Source organism: Notechis scutatus, chromosome Z (genome assembly GCF_049901735.1).
Source record: "Notechis scutatus isolate UNSWTSFEM ecotype Mainland chromosome Z, rNotScu1.2, whole genome shotgun sequence".
In the NCBI taxonomy this organism is placed as follows: Eukaryota; Metazoa; Chordata; class Lepidosauria; order Squamata; family Elapidae; genus Notechis; species Notechis scutatus.
The window spans coordinates 95,164,082-95,181,934 of NC_142025.1; the positions used below are offsets into that span (position 1 = coordinate 95,164,082).

Genomic DNA, 17,853 nt, shown 5'->3' on the forward strand with positions numbered 1-17,853 from the left:
GGAGTTGACTTATATTATAAGAATGGGACATAGGAAGCTAAGGAGGAATAAAGTGCATCCTAGTCTCCTAACTATAATCACCTGAGTATCCCAATAACTTCATGTCAGTCATCCCCAATCCATTAGGAACCAATTAAGTTTCCTGCTTGTGAGGTTTCTCACAAGAATAATACGTGTAGACTCTCACTGTCTTTTCCTTGCTTAGGGCCCTGCTGAATTGGAGAACAAAACTGAGGCGGTTTCTGGTGAAGAAGTTGAAAGAACAAGCTAAAGAAATAGATATCAAGTAAGTGGATTGGACCCTATTCTGGGAGTTTAGCTTCCAGTTTACCAGCTACAAAACAAGAGACTCATCTTGGTTTGATAGGCCTTCTTGTCTGACTGCAGCTATTCCACCAACTTATGGCTGATGGAGAGGGGACAGAGACATTTTATTCAATTTGCTAAGACATGGTTCTATTGGATTTTCCCCTCTCCTTAACTAGTTTTCTGCTTATTAGTTGTCTGGTTTTGACTGTAAATCTGAGTAAATACTCAATAAAGTATTTTGAGTTTTTTAATTAATAAAATATTTTTATTTATGTAATTCAATTTCTGCAGCTCCCCATCTCAGGCAAGTGATTCTGGGTGGCTTACAGTTCAAAAGATGTCTCTCTTTTTGCCATTTCTAGTTTAAGTTCCGGTGAGGAAGAAGAAGGACAAGAAGAAATGCAACCCAAAGAGACAGCCCCAGAAATTCAAAAGGGAGAAGAAGAAAAAGAGGCTGAAGAATTGGAATTACAACTTACTCAGCTCAAAGCCGAGGAGATAGCTGAACTAAAGCGGTGAGCTTGGAGAAAGCAACAAGTCCATTTTGGCATTATCCTTTCTCTGCCTACTGATAAATGACTACAATAAGGAATCAGCCTTTGTATAAAGACATCAGAGGAAGCTTGAGAATTGTTAATTGCATTTACCGTATTTTTCACACTATAAGACATAACACCCCCCCAAAAAAAAAAAGTGGATGGAAATGTCTGCATCTTATAGAGCAAATGTTGCTGAAGCCCTGCTCACCTGCTGGCCCCCACCTTTTGGCCTCTGCCTCCCAGCAATTTGCCTTCTTGCAGCAAACAGCATGGTCAGCTTCAGCACCGCCTGATTTACCGTATTTGCCGGCGTATAAGACGACTTTTTTGCCCTGAAAAACATGCCTCCAAGTGGGGGGTCGTCTTATACGCCGGTAAATACGTTGTCACTCGGTGCAAGAGCGACGGGGCGGAGCTCCGCAACTTGCGAAGCCCCTTCAAGCCCAGCCGGAGTCTCTTCCTCCTCCTCCCACCCACCCACCCACCCACCCTCCGCCCGGCTCGGGCGCTGCGGAGGCCAATCTGGAGGTGGGGTGGGGGTGGAGCGGGAGAGTCTCTGGCGGGGCCGCTTCGCCCAGCTAGCCCCGAGCCGCGTAATGGCCCGGGGAGTGGGGGGGAGAAGGTGGTGGGGGTGGACTGTGGCACCCCTCCTTCTGGGCAGCGGGGCGGGGGGCGGCAATTTGCTCCTCCCGCTTCTCCCTCCCTCTTTGAAAGACCGGGAGGGCTGTGCTTGGGGCGGGGGGGGTGTCCTCGGGAAGTTCCTGATGGGACCCCGCTGGGCAGGGCCACCCGGCTCCCGAGCTGCTTTCCAGGGTCCCCTTGGGAAGAAAAGGGTCCGGTGGGCGGTGGAAGAAGGCGAGCAACCTCCTCCCGCCCCCTGTCCCGTCCCTCCTCTTGTCCCCTCCTCCCCTCCCCGCTTAAGAGAGAAAGATCCGCCTCCCCTGCACCGAGCTGCCACCCGGCGCCGCCTCCTGCCAGCGCGGCTGCGACTTGGGAACCGGCCAAGCGACTTTTAAACCGAGCGGAGGCCAGAGATAGCCGGAATTACCCTCCACACCACACACACACACACACACACACACAGAGAGAGAGAGAGAGAGAGAGAGAGAGAGAGAGAGAGAGTTGGCAGCTGTCCATCCCCCACCCTTGGAGTCCCGATGGCACGCACGCGGGGGCTGTCACAAAGAAAGGGAGAGGAATTGAGTGCCAGCCTGAGAAAGGCGAAGCTGCCTCTCTAAAGCATTTTGGTGGCTTTGTAAGTTTGGGGGAAAGGGGCGGGGGTGTCAATCAAGAATTATATCCAGAATACCCCAAGTGTTACAACTTACCTTATTTGCCGGCGTATGAGATGACTTTTTTGCCCTGAAAAGCATGCCTCCAAGTGGGGGGGGGGGGTCGTCTTATACGGCGAGTATATAACAAAAACTATATTTTGAGTGGAAATGTTGGGGGCTCGTCTTATACGCCCAGTCGTCTTATACGCCGGCAAATACGGTAGCACGAATAGCTGATTGGCGGTTGGATCGGCCTCCCAGAATACCACCGATCAGCTGTTCCAGGCTGCAGGGATCGCCACTGCTGCCTATCGCTGCTGCTGCATGCCCCATTTTTAGCCTCTGTCTGTCCTGTTTTCAGCTTTCATGTGTCCTGTTTTCGGCCTGTTCCGGGCTCGTTCTAGGTGGCAAGGATTGCTGCTGCCATTAGCTGAATGGTGGTGATAGGCCATGGCGGCAATCCCCACTACCTGGAATGGGCTGAAAACGGGACATGTGGAGGCCGAAAAAGGGATGCGCGGAGGCAGCAACAGCAGTGATGGGCGGCAAGGATCCCTGGCATCTTGAAGACCTGATTGGTGGTATTCTGGGAGGCTGATCCAACCACCAATCAGCTACTCATGCTAAATTAAGCTGTGCTGAAGCTGACCAGGCTGTTTGCTGCAAGGAGGCAAATTGCTGAGTGGCAGAGACAGATTCCCCCCAAAAAAAAAGCTAGGTGCGTCTTATGGCTTGGAGTGTGTTATAGTGCAAAAAATATGGGTAAATTTGTTTAGGTACTATAGTTTGACCCCAAACTCAGATCAGTTTTCTCAGTTTAGAATTTTGTCATATGTTGGACTAGAAATCTAGTCCATTTGGACAAATTATTGGGATTTGGGAGGTATTATGGATACTTGCCTACTTATAACCGGGGTAGGCTTCAAAAATTTAACAAAGGGTTCTCTGTCGGGCGTGGCCATGGTGGGCGTGCCTTAGTCAGCCTCCTGCGCCATGGTGTGGGGGGGTGTTTTTTCCCTCCCGGGCTCCGAAGGTTTTCCTTGAACCTCCGGGAGGGCAAAAACAGACCTCCCTGGGATCTGGAGGCTCTTTGGAAGCCGGAAACAGGGCCATTTCCAGCCTTCCCAAACTTCCGGGAAGCTTGCTTTTTGCCCTCCCCGAGCCTCCATGCACCCCCTGCACTCATCTGCATCCAAAACGGGCCTCATAGGGACTCTTGGGAGAGGAGGGGAGGGGTGGGCGGGGCCAGCCAGGAGCAGGATTTGGGGGTTCTCCGAACTGCACAGAATATTAGCTAGGGGCTCTCACGAACTCCTGCGAGTCCCCAGAAGCCCACCCCTGCTTATAACCCCCTATTGGAGACATGAGTCTGGATCAATATGTTTGTACAGCTATCTCAAGCAAGTATTATGCAAATTGTGGGCATTATCACAGTAGTCTGAGAATTAGAATCTTGAAAAGTCCTCCTTTTTTGTTCTCTAATCCTTACCTTTAATATGGACATGTGAAAACACCCAAAATTTTGGGTGTGTGTGTGTATGTTGAAGCATTTTCCTTCTCCAACCTATTTTTTCCAACAGTTGACATTTTGGAGAAAAGTAGAAATTCTGTAAAACTGATTCTGTGTTAGAATATTTCCTAATTCAAAATGTATAACATGCTGATTCTCACTGTGCTCAAATCAAGATGAATCATATATGAAAAAGTTGGGATAAAATCTAATTATCATCATCTAGAGCAATGGTGGTAGAATTCAAATTCAAGATGAGGTTGATAGGATCTTGGTAGGTTTACAATCTTTTCTCACAGTTTAGCAGCTACTCTGTTTTTATATTTTTTTTCTTTAAGATTTAAGGAATTGGGAAAATAAAAAAAAATGTGATGAGTGAATTAGGAAGTCAGTCCTTCTCTCCCCCCCCCACCCTTTTTACATGGGAACATACTTATACATGCATCCCATATATATACATGCATCCCTACTTTCTGTGCCCATTTATTATAATGAGAATCCTGCACAGATTTAGTGTGGAATGGAGATATTTTGATCTATCTTTGATCCATCTTTTCCTCCAGAACCCTGCTGGTTTGCCCTGAGCACCAATTTCCAAGCCTTGGGGTTCTTGTGATATTATTTTCCCTCATCTTTTTTTTTTTTCTGGACGCACTTCATCCTCAGACCAGGTTATAATGCAGAGTGGACTTATGCGAAGTACTTCAAGTTATTAACCTTTTTATTCATCATCACCAGGAAAAAACGTAAAATTCTGCGTGAGCGCAGGCGCCAACGAGAACGTGTTGAACTGAAGATGGATCTTCCTGGTGTTTCTGTTGCAGATGATGGAGACACTGGGATGTTCTCTCTCAGGACAGTTGGCAAAAACCAGGTAATAGAGAAGATCTGAGAACATGGCAGTTGGTTAGGATATGATACTGGCTCACTCTAAATCAGGGTGAATAACCCAAAACTGTGTTTCACTCTTTTTTCCTTCATCACATATTGAGGCATACATAGCCAGCTCTCTCAACTTGTTATTCTCCACAGCCCTTAAAAGGCATGGAACCGGCATCATGAGATTAGTGGAAATCGAACCTTGATCAGGGTTTGGAGGTCTATGTATCAAACACACATAGACACTGTTCAGTGAAAAAATAACCACCAAGGAATTGGGAATGATTGAATAATCTACATTAAGTGACAAGACAGCATGCAAAGAATATGTTAGTAATGCTCTAGCTTTTTGAACAAAATATAAGCAACTTTTGCTTAAGTGGCCTCCCCCTCTCTCTGTCTCACACACACACACACACACTACACCTTACCTGCCTCATTAGCAGACTGAACAACCCATGAAGGAAGGATGAAAGTGGAGTAATAATGCCCCCAATTCCCAGACTCCATAGGTCATCCAGGAAGATGCCATGATTAACTATATCAAAGCCACCAGTAGGTCTAAAAGATTAATTAATCTGAAGGATTAATCTGTGTGATCATACTTGCCATCACGACCCCACTTGTTTGCTTTCAGCTACTGCATGAATTGGTCCAAGGTGACATGGCAGCTGCAGATGCTTTTGTGGCATCCTCCACCAATGTTGACAATGACCTCTCTCTCTCGGAAGAAGGAGGTTCTGATGATGACGTCTCCTTAGCCAGTGACTTGGATGATGAGGAGATGGCAGAGATTGAGGAGCGGGCCAAGCAATTGAAACAGGCCTGTGCCTCAGTAAAGTAAGTAAAGGTGCCAGGAAATTAATTCCAGTGTGTTGGTTGCTCTGTGAGAAAATTGGCTTTATGCAAGTGGTCTTTTTTTTTTTAAATGATGTCAACACTTTTTCAACATGGAAGAATTGGAAGTCAGTTGTAGTTGGGGAGGGAGAGAGAAACCTGCTTTTAGGGAAGTAGTTGTGGATCACTATGTGCTTGCACACATAATGATTCATAAGAACACCCCCAACCCATTTCCTTAAAATTACTGGGAAGTCCATTTGACTTAATTATGTTATTTCATGGGAATTTGGTTAATGATTTGATTTTGTTGCTTTTGCATACCATTCCAAGTTCTTTTCAGAATTATTATCACTTATTTTCCCCTTCTACTGGTTGCACAATATTAATAGTATTTTTATTATAAACTTTTATTCATTAAACATGAAACTCAGTTAACTGAATATTTAAAAATGTATCACAAATATCATTGACTGACTCTGATAGTTCATAAAGGGTTGCTGCCAGCATCCTGGGTATCAACCAAGTATCTTCTTAAAATGTATGTTGTTCCAAAGTGCAGTCTTTTGCAGCTCCGCTGGTGCTACAGCAGGAAGCTACAACTTCTTGATGTATTTTGCAAAATTCTTGGACATGGTGCTAAGTGTCCCAATGACAATGGGTAGCACTGTTACATGTTTCATCCATAATCACCTAGTTTCAATGGCCAAGTCGCAATATTTCATGATTTTTCCAGTTCTTTTTCTTCGACTCTTGGCATCTCCTGGTACAGCGATATCAATAAATTGAACGTTTCTGTTTTCAACAACTGTGATATCTGGCATGTTATATTCCAAATTATGTGGTTGTTGTCATCGTCATCATCTCTTTTATTCATTAAACGTGAAACTCAAGTCAACTGAACATTTAAAAATGTATTACAAATAACAGTTGCTGTTGTTATTATTTTTATTATTATTCTCTGTTGTTTTGTAAGTTCATTGTGTGCTCCTCTACCAGTGATAAATTCTAGCCACACTTTTGCCAAATGAAATATTTTATTGCATTCTATTTTATTCTATCATTATCATAATGAATTATTACTACTAGTAGCAAAGTAGTAATAGTGATGGTGTTTTTTAAAAAAAAGCATACTGTGATCCTAGTACATCTATATTTTCCTTTTATCTACCCCCACCCCAACTCCCCAATATTGTAGTAATAGTGGAATTTTGAAAGGCTTAGGTGAAGAGAATATTCTTAGTAATGATGGGGTTAATTCACAGTATCTTTCCAAAATATCAAGTGTGACTCTCCTCTATTTCTACTTTGAGACAGTGGGGATTGAAACAAGGACTTGTTGCACAAAGGTTAGGTGAGTATAAGAAAAGCACAGAGTAATCCATTTATTCCTCGATAGGTGATTACGGTGGGGTTTCAGTGATTAAGAGCAGTTCATGAATTTTCCTGGCAATGATATAAGTATGCCTTCATTACCAGATTGATTAGGTAGGAATGTGTCAATGCTTTCCTGCAGCATTGTTTATCTGTTTCAGAGTTGCCTCTGAAGATGAAATGGAGGAAGACAATGCTGAAGGAGGAAACCCCCTGTTAGTGCCACTGGAGGACAAGGAAGAGCGTGAGCAGCATCGGATGAGCTTATGGTTTGGCAAAGTGAGTAACTTTGCCCAAGAGTGCAATGCACCCTTCCCTAGTATGGTCATTGCTAAGAATTCTGGAAGTAGAAAGTCACATAGGTAAAGAGCACTCAAGTTGGGAAAAGCTGCCACAGAAATATTTCCCTTCCATTCCCTGGGGTACCTCCATATGGTACTTCCTTAGCCCAATGGTCTGAAATGCGTTACTTTTGGCCTTACCTGAGACTCTGTGTTTTTTTTTAAAAAACTACTAAAGTATCAGGGGTTCACAAAGTGACGTTTTGAATAGCATTTCCAGGAATGATCTAAGTTAATTTTGTGTTTCCTTCATTCCAGGAGGCTTTTGCTGGAATTGATGATAATGCTGATGAGGCGCTAGAGATTGGGCAGGCACAAGTCCTATCCCAGAACCGGGCAGAACACCCACCAGGTAAAACAATATTTGACTCCATGGGACTAACGTTGATGATAAATGAAAATATGACATCAGCGTGCAGTGAAAATCCATCCAACATTTCTTTGAATTTGGATGAAACTGGAGCCTTTGGGTCTATTTTTAAAAACCACTTGTTCCATATCTATCTTCCTTGGTAATGAACATAACTATGTAATTTCATTGCATATGAATTGGTTGCAATTCAAAGTAATCCCCAAAGTCAAACTGAAATTAAATTGAGAAATTTGAACTGCAAAATGAATGTCCTGCAGTGGCTAAATATTAAGAGAAAGAAGATTTAAGACTGCTTCTTCATTTGTTTTTGCATGTGGAATTTTACAGATATTATTGCTTCACATGCCTTCAAGGCTCTCCATGCATTGCTTCCTAACACGCTTTGTACATCATTAGCATTAAATGTAATAGCAGTACTAAATTTGTGTGGTGTTAAATTCCAGGTCACTTAAACATGTTGGAAAGTTGATCACTGTCTACATTGCACTTTGAAAGAAAAAGGACTGAAACAATTTAGCTGCTCAGCAGAGAATGGATCTTGCCTTGACTTTACACCACAAGGGCTATTTAACTTGCTACTTTCATAGAATATGATATGTTATTCTTCAGCCTTGTGCCCTCCTATCATATTGGATCTTGTACATATTAGACAGTGTCCTATATTAATTGGGTATGACGAGAGAGTTTATTTTATTTATTGCAAATCCTGCTCTGTTTTTCATTCAGAATAACCCCAGAAGCAGGGCACTGTTAACCCAAACCAGCAAAATTATACAAAATGTTAAAATATTGACCAGAAAAATCCAAGCTCAGTCTAAACCTTAGGTCAATAGGCAGGTTTTGTGCCAACTATAATGCGAAACAGAATTCTATAATCAGGGTTTTATTTTAAGACACATTAGGAAAGCATCATGGTGGGAAAAGATGTAAAGGTATATCTTTATTTGCCCAGAGTAGTGTACAATCTTAGGGATTGCTTTTGGGACTGTAATTAGGATCTTGCCCAAGTATGTTACTTTATAATTCAAAAAGTAGTGGCTCAGACAACCGGTTTTTTTCCTTCATTGCTCTTTAAACATAGCATTTCATGCCTAATGTCCGTGTTTCTGAGAATTTTGATGCTGTATTGTTTTTCCTCTCCTTCATAAATTTAAGTGCCAAGGAATCTGGGGTAATGAGAGGAAAGAAGGAGGAAAGATTTTTCACTAATTGAAATGTTTTAAATAATTTTAAGTCTCGAAGAATGACAAGAGGCAAAAGAAGCTGCTACAACATGAAACTGTGCCTGAATCTATAAACAGGGAAAATCTTGAACCTGAAGGAACAAAAGATTCATCTGAAGGGGAAACCTCTGAGGGAGAGGAGAGCGACAGTAGCGATGAAGACAGGTAAGGTCATGAGGGACTGGATGCATATGTTGTACTAAGTGGTGATGTATTTTATATTATGATGATTGATTGCATAGTAAGCCTGATATTTAAACTGGATTTGGCATTTTTATCCATCTCTCAAGTTCTTCCCAATAATAATAAATATTAATAATAATGGCAAATCCAGTCTAAACATCTAGCTGACTATGCGATGAAATTATAATAATTATTTGTGGCTAAAGAAAGAAAATGTAATACCAATAGTAATAGATGCCTCGAGTGTGTTCCCAAAACAACTGGAGCACTACCTGAATGCCATTGGCATTGACAAATTCACCATTAGTCAATTGCAAAAGGCAGCTTTACTTGGAATAGCGTACATACTGTAATGATATCTCTAAAAATGCCATCATACAAGCAACATCTGCCTATCCCAGGTCCTTGGGAAGGATTTGATAGGTAGATAAAAATGTCAAATCCAGTCTAAACATCTGACCGATTGTGCAACAAACCATAATTAATATATATTATTGTTATTTTGGTTTAGTATATTGATTAAGTTTATAGCTTAGTCAATGGCACAAACTCCTTCGGGTATAGATAATTCAGTAAATTATGGCTAAAACCATTGCTTAATACCCCAAGGCTTGTTCTGTTCATTTCCTGAACTTTCTATTGCATTTGAGATGGGAAGGATTAGTACTGCATTTTGGGAGGTCTTTTTATCTCTCTTCAAAATAAAATAAGAAACATGAGTTTTATCTATGTAGATTTGTTTGTCTTAGACTGAAAGTAAATAAACAGCCTTTGAAAAATAAGGGACACTAAATTATTTCTGTACTACAACAACATGTTTTAGTGTTCTGTTAATTTTGAGCACAGAGGTGGGCTGGGTTCAGCCGTATCTCTGAACCAATATGGTACCTAATACCCACAATGGTAGAGGTTTCTCATGCTTGCGTTAACTCAGGAAGGGACTATGCCTTTTCTTGCTGTGCTGCAGTCCTAAACATTTACCCTCCCCACCTCCACTCATTTTCTCACAAATGCAATTCACAAGAAAGTTGTCACAAGAAGAATGTAGAGGTCTTTTTGTCTCAAATATGGAGTATGGGGGAAATCCATCCCTTGTCACACAGTTCTAATCCTGATCTTACTTCCTTTCTCCCCAATCTTTGGTCTTCCTTCATTTTGAGAAGGAAGAAATCAGTACCTAATTTGATATTGGATAACATTTCTCCAAACATAGAATCCCATCCATTCTGAGCATGATCAAGGATGATCACTAAATTTGGCTAAAAAGAATAATGTACTTTGTTTTTGTACTTTGTTTTTTGCTGATAAAATAGATCTTTGATTTTTCTGTATTAAGAAATATGTCTCAAGTTTTAAAGAAATTATGGCATTTGTCATCAATGGCATTCTGACATTGGTTTTATTGAATGTCCCAATTATGTCTAATATATTGCAACTTTATTATTCAGTTAAATTAGTTTCTTTAAACAAATGGTTTGCCATTTATAAGCTAAACATGAGAATATTGCTTGATCTGAAGAGAGAGAAAAGTTATCCAATTTGCTTTGGTTTTAGGGACAAATGAATTTATATAAGGAAATGTTAATATTAATCTCTTAAATCTCCTTTTAGCATTTGACATAAATCTGGCCCTTGCTTTCCCCAATGGCCTCATTTCAATATACTACTAAATGAATTTACTAGAAATTTAAACCAGTCACCATAGGATTTTTCATGTTGGCATCAAATTAACTTGCCAGCAATTCATTTTTAAAATACTAGCTACATGAATTATAATGAATTCAATTGTTAATATCCATATTTTCAGATTTGGATTATTACAAAGAGCTTTTATCTGTGTATGGACAGGAGTTACTGTTACTGTATTTGGAATCCAAATATATTTGAGGGATGGGTACTGTATCTGAAGTAGCTTTCCTTATTTTACCTAATGCAATGCCAGAGAGCAGATGGTCCATTACTTCCACCATGTGTTTCTGTATTTCAGGGAGCTGTTAGCTTCACAAACAGGAAGAAAGCGTCTCCGAGACAGCCAAAGTGGTATTGAGGTGGTCCCCATTATAGATCCAGGTAAGGAGAAAAAGAGAAATGGAGAACAATTGCATCTCATCTGTTTATGATTTTCCAAGAATAGAACTGGGATGCTGGCCCAGAATATTGACTGCAACTTTTGTCTCTCTCCAGTGAAGCGAGCTCGGGTTCTGAACCCTGAAGGACTGGCATTAGGAGCAGTCATTGCCACTTCCCGCAAGGCCAAGAGAGACTTGATTGATGGCTCTTTCAACAGGTGATTTGAAAGTACAAGAATATTAGTAAATATAGCTGGAAAAAGGACTCTTGAATAGAGGAACACAATAGACAGAATGACTGATGTTCAAGAAAAAATTGCTTTATCCAGTTAGGCCTATGTAGCAAAAAGCAAACAATTTATGGGAGTTTCAGGCACAATGAAATCAGCAAAATGAAAACTGCTGAAAGACTTTGTGTTGACCCATAAAATACATTTTCAAATATTCAAATATTCTTTCTGTATATCTGAAAACCCTTGAAACATTTTCCTGTGGTTCAAAAGGAATGTCTGACAAGTTCAGTTCTCTCCACCATTCGATGGAGAAAATAATTCAGTTGGGTTTTCATACTAAAGTCTAAACTTGGGTAAACAAAATCCAATTCTTGTATTTACATAATGTGCTGTGCCCAAACAAACCTTATAAAATGGCGTAAATTGATTGCTGCTATAGGTAGGATGCTAAGACAGTGACTAGGCTGACTGCTAGTCCCATTTTAGCTATGCCCATCATATTTTTTTATTTTTATTTTATTTATTTATTTGATTTGTCAATAATTTACAAGATAATAGGTATAAATATAAACATAGTTATGAATACATGAAATGGATACATATAAGAAAAACAAAAAGAAATAATAGGACAGGGACGGTAAAGCATATTGGTGTGCTTATGCACGCCCCCTACAGACCTCTTAGGAAAGGGGTGAGGTCAATAGTAGACAATCTAAGGTTAAAGTTTTTGGGGTTTGGGGAAGAAACCACAGTCAGGTAGAGTATTCCAGACATTGACCACTCTGTTGCTGAAGTCGTATTTCCTGCAATCAAGTTTGGTGCAGTTAACCTTGAGTTTGTATCTATTGTGTGCTCTTGTATTCATTGACAGGTAGGACATTGCAGTGTATGATTTTATATACTATACTTAGATTGGATCGAAGACGGCGTAGTTCTAGGTTTTCTAGGTCTAGAGTTTCAAGTCTGGTGTCATAAGGTATTCTGCAATGAGTAGAGGAGTGGAGAATTCTTCTTGTGAAATATTTCTGGACTTTCTCAACTGTGTTAATATCAGATACGTAATGTGGGTTCCAGACTGATGAGCTATATTCAAGTATTGGTCTAGCAAATGTTTTGTATGCTGTAGTTAGTAGTGTGATATTACCAGAGAAAAAAATACGTAGGATTAGGTTAACAACTCTTAATGCCTTTTTGGCTATGTAGTTACAGTGGGCTCTCGCACTTAGATCATTAAAGATGAGTATTCCAAGGTCCTTGACAGAGTTTGGATCATCAACAAGGTCTTTGTTGAGGTATTCCCCGTTAGGAGAATGAGTGCACTCAGGGAAACATAGTGAGAGTGATGTTGAATAACACACAACCAGCATACGTATACACTGAATAGTAAAATGTAGGTTTTACTTCCAGTAAACGGGTAAACGAAGTCCAAATCATACACGGTTAAAGCAGTTAATATCAGTCCAGGGATAATCCAGAAACGAAGTCAAGTATCATAAACAGAGTTCAGTAAATGGAGTTTGCTAACAGTTGCAAGACTCAGCAATCCAAGCAGAACGACGATCAGGCAATGCAGCAAAACAGGAAATACAAGAAGAGACAAACCAGGTTTCTGGCTCCATCTTATGGCTGTTGGAGGAACCTCAGCCAATCACACTTACAGCATTCTCTTAAAGATACAATATTAAATTAACTATCTTGGTTTATATATTTCCAACCCAACTGTTAGGTGACTATCATTCCTAACATTCTCCCCTTTGGGTAGGGCAGTATATAAAACCTTACAGTTTAAGTCCATATTCTTTACAGCAAGCCTTATGTTTTACAATGCCTTGGGCTTTTGTAAAATGATCAATATTCTCTGACATGCAGTACTCCAGTGTAATCATTTTACTTTGAATGCATTGTCTCACATTTAGATATCTTAGGTCGGTGTGTTTTGATCTTGTCTTTACAGCAAGATTGGAAGCCATCTGAATTGCTCATTGGTTGTCTTCATACAGAACAATAGGTTCCTTTACATTAATTCCCATATCAATCAATAGTTGTTTATAACAAATTAAATCTGTACATAATAGAGACAAACATGAAAATTCAGCCTCCATTGTTGATAAACTTAGATGTTTTTGTCAAATAGACCGCCATCCAGTTAACACCTTTCCTAATAGTACTACAGTACCTGACGTTGATTTACGTGTAGATACATCTGTAGCTAAACTTGCATCAGCATATGCAGTTAAACTTAGTTCATCCTTAGGCTCCAAATATAATGCATAATGCATTGTTTGTTTAAGAACTATCCTGGTTTATATATTTCCAACTGTTAGGTGACTATCATTCCTAACAGTCTTGACTATTCAGCTTGTATTTTATTTCCTGATTTGTTTTGCCAATATGTAAGACAGAGCATTTATTTGTTGAGATTTGAAGTTGCCATTTGTTTGACCATTCTGATACATAGTCGAGGTCTTTCTGAAGGGTAGCAGTATTTTCTGTGGTGTTGAATAGCTTTACATCATCAGTGAAGAGAATGCAGTTGCTCTTAATATGATCACAGAGGTCATTTATGTAGAGTATGAAGAAGTTGGTCCTAGAACACTGCCTTGGGGGACACCACTGTTGACAGGTACAGAATTTGATAGGACGCTCCCAATTTTGACCATTTGTTGTCTGTTTGACAGGAATGCTTCTATCCAGTTATGCAGGTGTCCAGAGATACCGTAAGATTTTGGTTTTTGGAGTAGTTTGTCATGTACCACTGAATCAAAGGCTTTACAGAAGTCTATGTAGATTGCGTCTATTGCTTTGCCCTGATCGAGTTATGTAGTCCATATGTTTTTGCAGTGGAAGAGTTGCAGATTACAGGATAGTTTTTTTCTGAAACCAAATTGTTTATTAGAGAGTAGGTTGTTTGTCTCTAAGTGGAGGATAATGGATTGGTTAATAATTGATTCCATGACTTTACAGATGACGCAGCATAAAGAGATTGGTCTGTAATTTTCAACTAGACTGGGGTCTCCCTTTTTGAAGATGGGGATGACCGTGGCTTGTGACCATAGTTTTGGCAAGGAGCTGGTCCTGAAAGATTTTTCAAAGATTATGCTTAGAGGTTCAGCTATGGCAGTGGATAGCTTTTTTAAGAAGTAGGCACATATTCTGTCCAGTCCAATAGACAGAAATTTTTCAACATTGTCTTAAAATCGATATGTATTAGATCATTGTAGTTGTCTGTGGTTCAGCTAGGAAATACTGGGCATGATCCATTGCTGTTTACAAATACTGAGCCAAAGAATGTGTTAAAGAGGTTGGCTTTAATGGTGTCGTCATTGCAGTCTTTACCATTAGGTCTTATCAGGGGTGGGATGGACCTTGAGTCTTTTAGTTGTAGAAAGTGCAGGTGGAATTGGTGCGTAGAAGGTTTTCCTCTTGTTTAATGTGATAATTAGTGCATTCAGTCTTTATCTGGTGGCATAAATTTTTGTATCGGCTTTTGAAGTTGGCAACATGACCAGATTTGTTTTTCCGCCAAAGTGATCTCTTTTTTGATTAAAGCTTCCTTATTGTTTTGGGTAATCTATTTTTCCTGGTTTGGGGAGTTGTTATTGGTACATATAGTTTGATGACTCTTTTGACTTCAAGTAAAAATATGTTGTAATGGTCTTCAACAGTATTGTATCCAGTGAATAGAAATTGCCAATCAAGGGATGAGAGATCATTATCTATAAGATCATAGTTGCCTTTTTTAAAGTTATAATTGGGGATTATGCCGTTGTGATGATTTTTGTGTGGACGTATGTTGAGATAAAAGTCAAATCATGTTGTGGTCACTGTTGGAAAATGGTTTTTTAATTTGTATTCTGTAAATTGAATTCAAACTATTACAGAAGATGAGATCGCAGTTGTTAAGTCTAGTATTGTTGGTTACTAGTTCTTCCAGTCCCAGATTTGTTACAGCATTGTAGAAGGTTGCATGTATGGGTTCAGTTTTACATTTGTTTCGGGTCCAGTTAATATGAGGTAGATTGAAGTCACCAAGAAAGATAAAAGTGTGCGGGCAGGATGTTGCCCATGTTAGTAGTGAATTTACCTTGTTTACATGTTTGATATCATAATCAGGGGCTCTGTAACATAGTAAGAATTGAAATGTGATATTTAAGGACAGTTCACAGACGATGATCTCAGGAAGAGCAAGCTCCTGGGTAACTTGGATGTTTTTTAGTTGTAAGGACTTTTTATAGAAGATAGCAACACCACTTCCTCTACAGATTTCACGATCTGATTGGTAAACATGATAGTCTCTTATTGAGGTAATGGAGTCAGGGAGAGATGCGTTGAGCCATGTTTCACAGACAAATATGATGTCGAATTTAGCCATATTTAGTAAGAGGAGAAATTCAGGTATTTTATTCACAAGGCTTCTTGCATTGAGTAGCTTGCATTTAAGGCCAGTTGTGGTGTGAATTGAGATAGTTAGGGGCGTGCGTGCCTAGTTTTGGGTGATGGTGGATTGGTTGAAGTAGGGTTGGATACTGAGTTGTGGATTGTGTGACTTATTTTTGATACAGTCAGCACAATAGTCAGTGTACAGGTCCTTCTCTCCATTGTCTAGACGTTTTTTGAGTTCTGTGCAGAGTTCACGGGAGCGGACATGTTGCTGTACAGCTAGGTCAGGGTGAGAACGGAGGTTCTTATGGTTGGTGTTTCTTTTGGTGAGTGAATTTATAGTATAAATGAATTTGCGTTTGCTTGATTCATTTTTGCAAATGACCCTGCAGAAGCTTGGGGCCACAGAATCGCCTGTTTTTGAACTCTGGGCCGATGCGGGAAATGTCAAGTATTTCATCAGGGGAGATGGTTGATGCTTGATGATGTTGCGGACAATTGTGATGTCATCATTGTTATTGCTGTCCTCTAGATCAAATAAGATGACGTTTGGATGCTTCCGTTCGCGCTCGACAGCTTCTCTGACAAGGATTAGGATGTCATTATTTGTTGGATTTATGGTTTTTTGTGGATTGGGTTGTGGTTGTTGGGTAGAGGTGTGGTTTGTAGCTATTGGATGTTCGGGTGTTTGTGTTGTGTCTTTTTTTTTCAAGGTTGGTTAATCTTTCTTTTAAAGTATCCAGGGATGTTACTATGGTGTCAAGGGATGTTATTTGTGTTTCTATGGTATCAACTCTTTCAAACAGGGCTATATGTTTGTCCAGTTTGGGTTTGCATTCACAGCCAGTGATTGTGGCTGTACTGCAGGGAATGATAAAAAGGAACAGCAGAAATTAGGGATCCAAAGAATGAGGTGGCCCTTTGAATGTTGGGTCTGCAAGAACCCAAGTTGAGGATTAAATGGTATATCACTCTGATTAAATGTTGAATACTGCAGCTTTCATAAATGGTATTAGTATGAGGCATAATAAAAGTTTTTAGATATTTGGGAACCTTATACAGAAATGCTGCATATAAATTTTGCAATGCAGTCAGCGTTAAAATAAGGAAAGGAACATGCCTTTCATGTTGAGGCAGAAATGCACATAATTTAGTGCACTCCTGAAAATAGAATTTATATAATTACAAGATGCACACATACACACAATTGCATAAAGAGAAAACTTAGCCTCTAAAAAAAAAGCATGAAAAAGAAATATCTGGCCAGTCAACTTAGAGAATGTGGTTCTATCACTGTAACATCCATGTCTGTTTGCCCTGTGGCCCTTCCCCTCACCGTGGTCAGAAGACAAGCATGAATCTTTACCAAATTCAAAAATTAAACTCCTTTTCCTTTCTTCATTTGTACAAAAGTAAAGTATATATTTATTTTCTTTTAAGTATAATGGAGAGAGAGAAGCTTTGGCTACCTCATGTTTGAGGAGGGCTCGTCTGACTGGTCCCCTTAAATCATTCTTTTCCTGTTTCCAGGTATACTTTCAATGAGGAAGAAGGGGAACTACCTGAATGGTTTGTGCAGGAAGAGCACCAGCACAGGCGCAAACCACTGCCTGTAGACCATCAAACTGTGGAGGAGTACCGCCAGCGTTGGCGTGAAATTAATGCTCGACCCATCAAGAAAGTAGCAGAAGCTAAAGCCCGCAAAAAACGACGTGTAAGCAAGGCCATGCTCCTTTATAACCAAGCAGACCTTATGTAGTCTGGTTGACTTATAACCAACCAAAATGTTGACTGGTTTGCACAATACTAAATTAGAATTTTAGAGTTAGTTATTGACCACATTGCATTCATTATAATGACTACATTTACAGAAGATATTTTGGGGCTACCAGGAAAAAAATTTCTTGCTTCTCTGCTGTGTGATTTATTTATTTATTTATTGAACTTTCAAGGGATAGAGCCAGGTACAGACTCATACATATATCCACACATAGATATCTCCATGCTTTGGTGTTCTTTCCTGTGATGACTGCTCTCTCCTTCTTCTCAGATGTTGAAGAAACTGGAGCAGATGAAGAAAAAAGCAGAATCGGTGGTAAATACAGTAGACATCTCAGAGCGTGAAAAGACTGCCCAGTTGCGCAGGTGGGTATTCACCTTACTCAATCAGGCTCCCCATCACCAACCCTCCCCAAACTCAAAGATTAGAGGCAGCATCTTTTCTCTTGAGTTTAAGGTTTTTGACATCAGATACTAAGCTCCCTGAATTACCGTACATATTAGAGCTTGTTTATTAAATTTATATATTGCCCATCTTGCTGAGCAAAGC

At 40.0% G+C, this 17,853-nt stretch overlaps 1 protein-coding gene across 1 annotated transcript in view; it reads left to right on the plus strand.

The window, feature by feature from the left end:
- Positions 1-17,853, plus strand: part of FTSJ3 (FtsJ RNA 2'-O-methyltransferase 3) — a 32,915-nt gene that overhangs the window by 12,454 nt on the left and 2,608 nt on the right. The window contains exons 10-20 of the mRNA XM_026669859.2: positions 206-286; positions 672-824; positions 4,371-4,506; positions 5,149-5,351; positions 6,884-7,001; positions 7,322-7,415; positions 8,671-8,824; positions 10,830-10,912; positions 11,027-11,129; positions 17,055-17,238; positions 17,575-17,669. Of these exons, the coding sequence (XP_026525644.1) occupies positions 206-286; positions 672-824; positions 4,371-4,506; positions 5,149-5,351; positions 6,884-7,001; positions 7,322-7,415; positions 8,671-8,824; positions 10,830-10,912; positions 11,027-11,129; positions 17,055-17,238; positions 17,575-17,669 (1,404 nt within the window). The remainder of the gene's footprint in view (positions 1-205; positions 287-671; positions 825-4,370; positions 4,507-5,148; positions 5,352-6,883; positions 7,002-7,321; positions 7,416-8,670; positions 8,825-10,829; positions 10,913-11,026; positions 11,130-17,054; positions 17,239-17,574; positions 17,670-17,853) is intronic.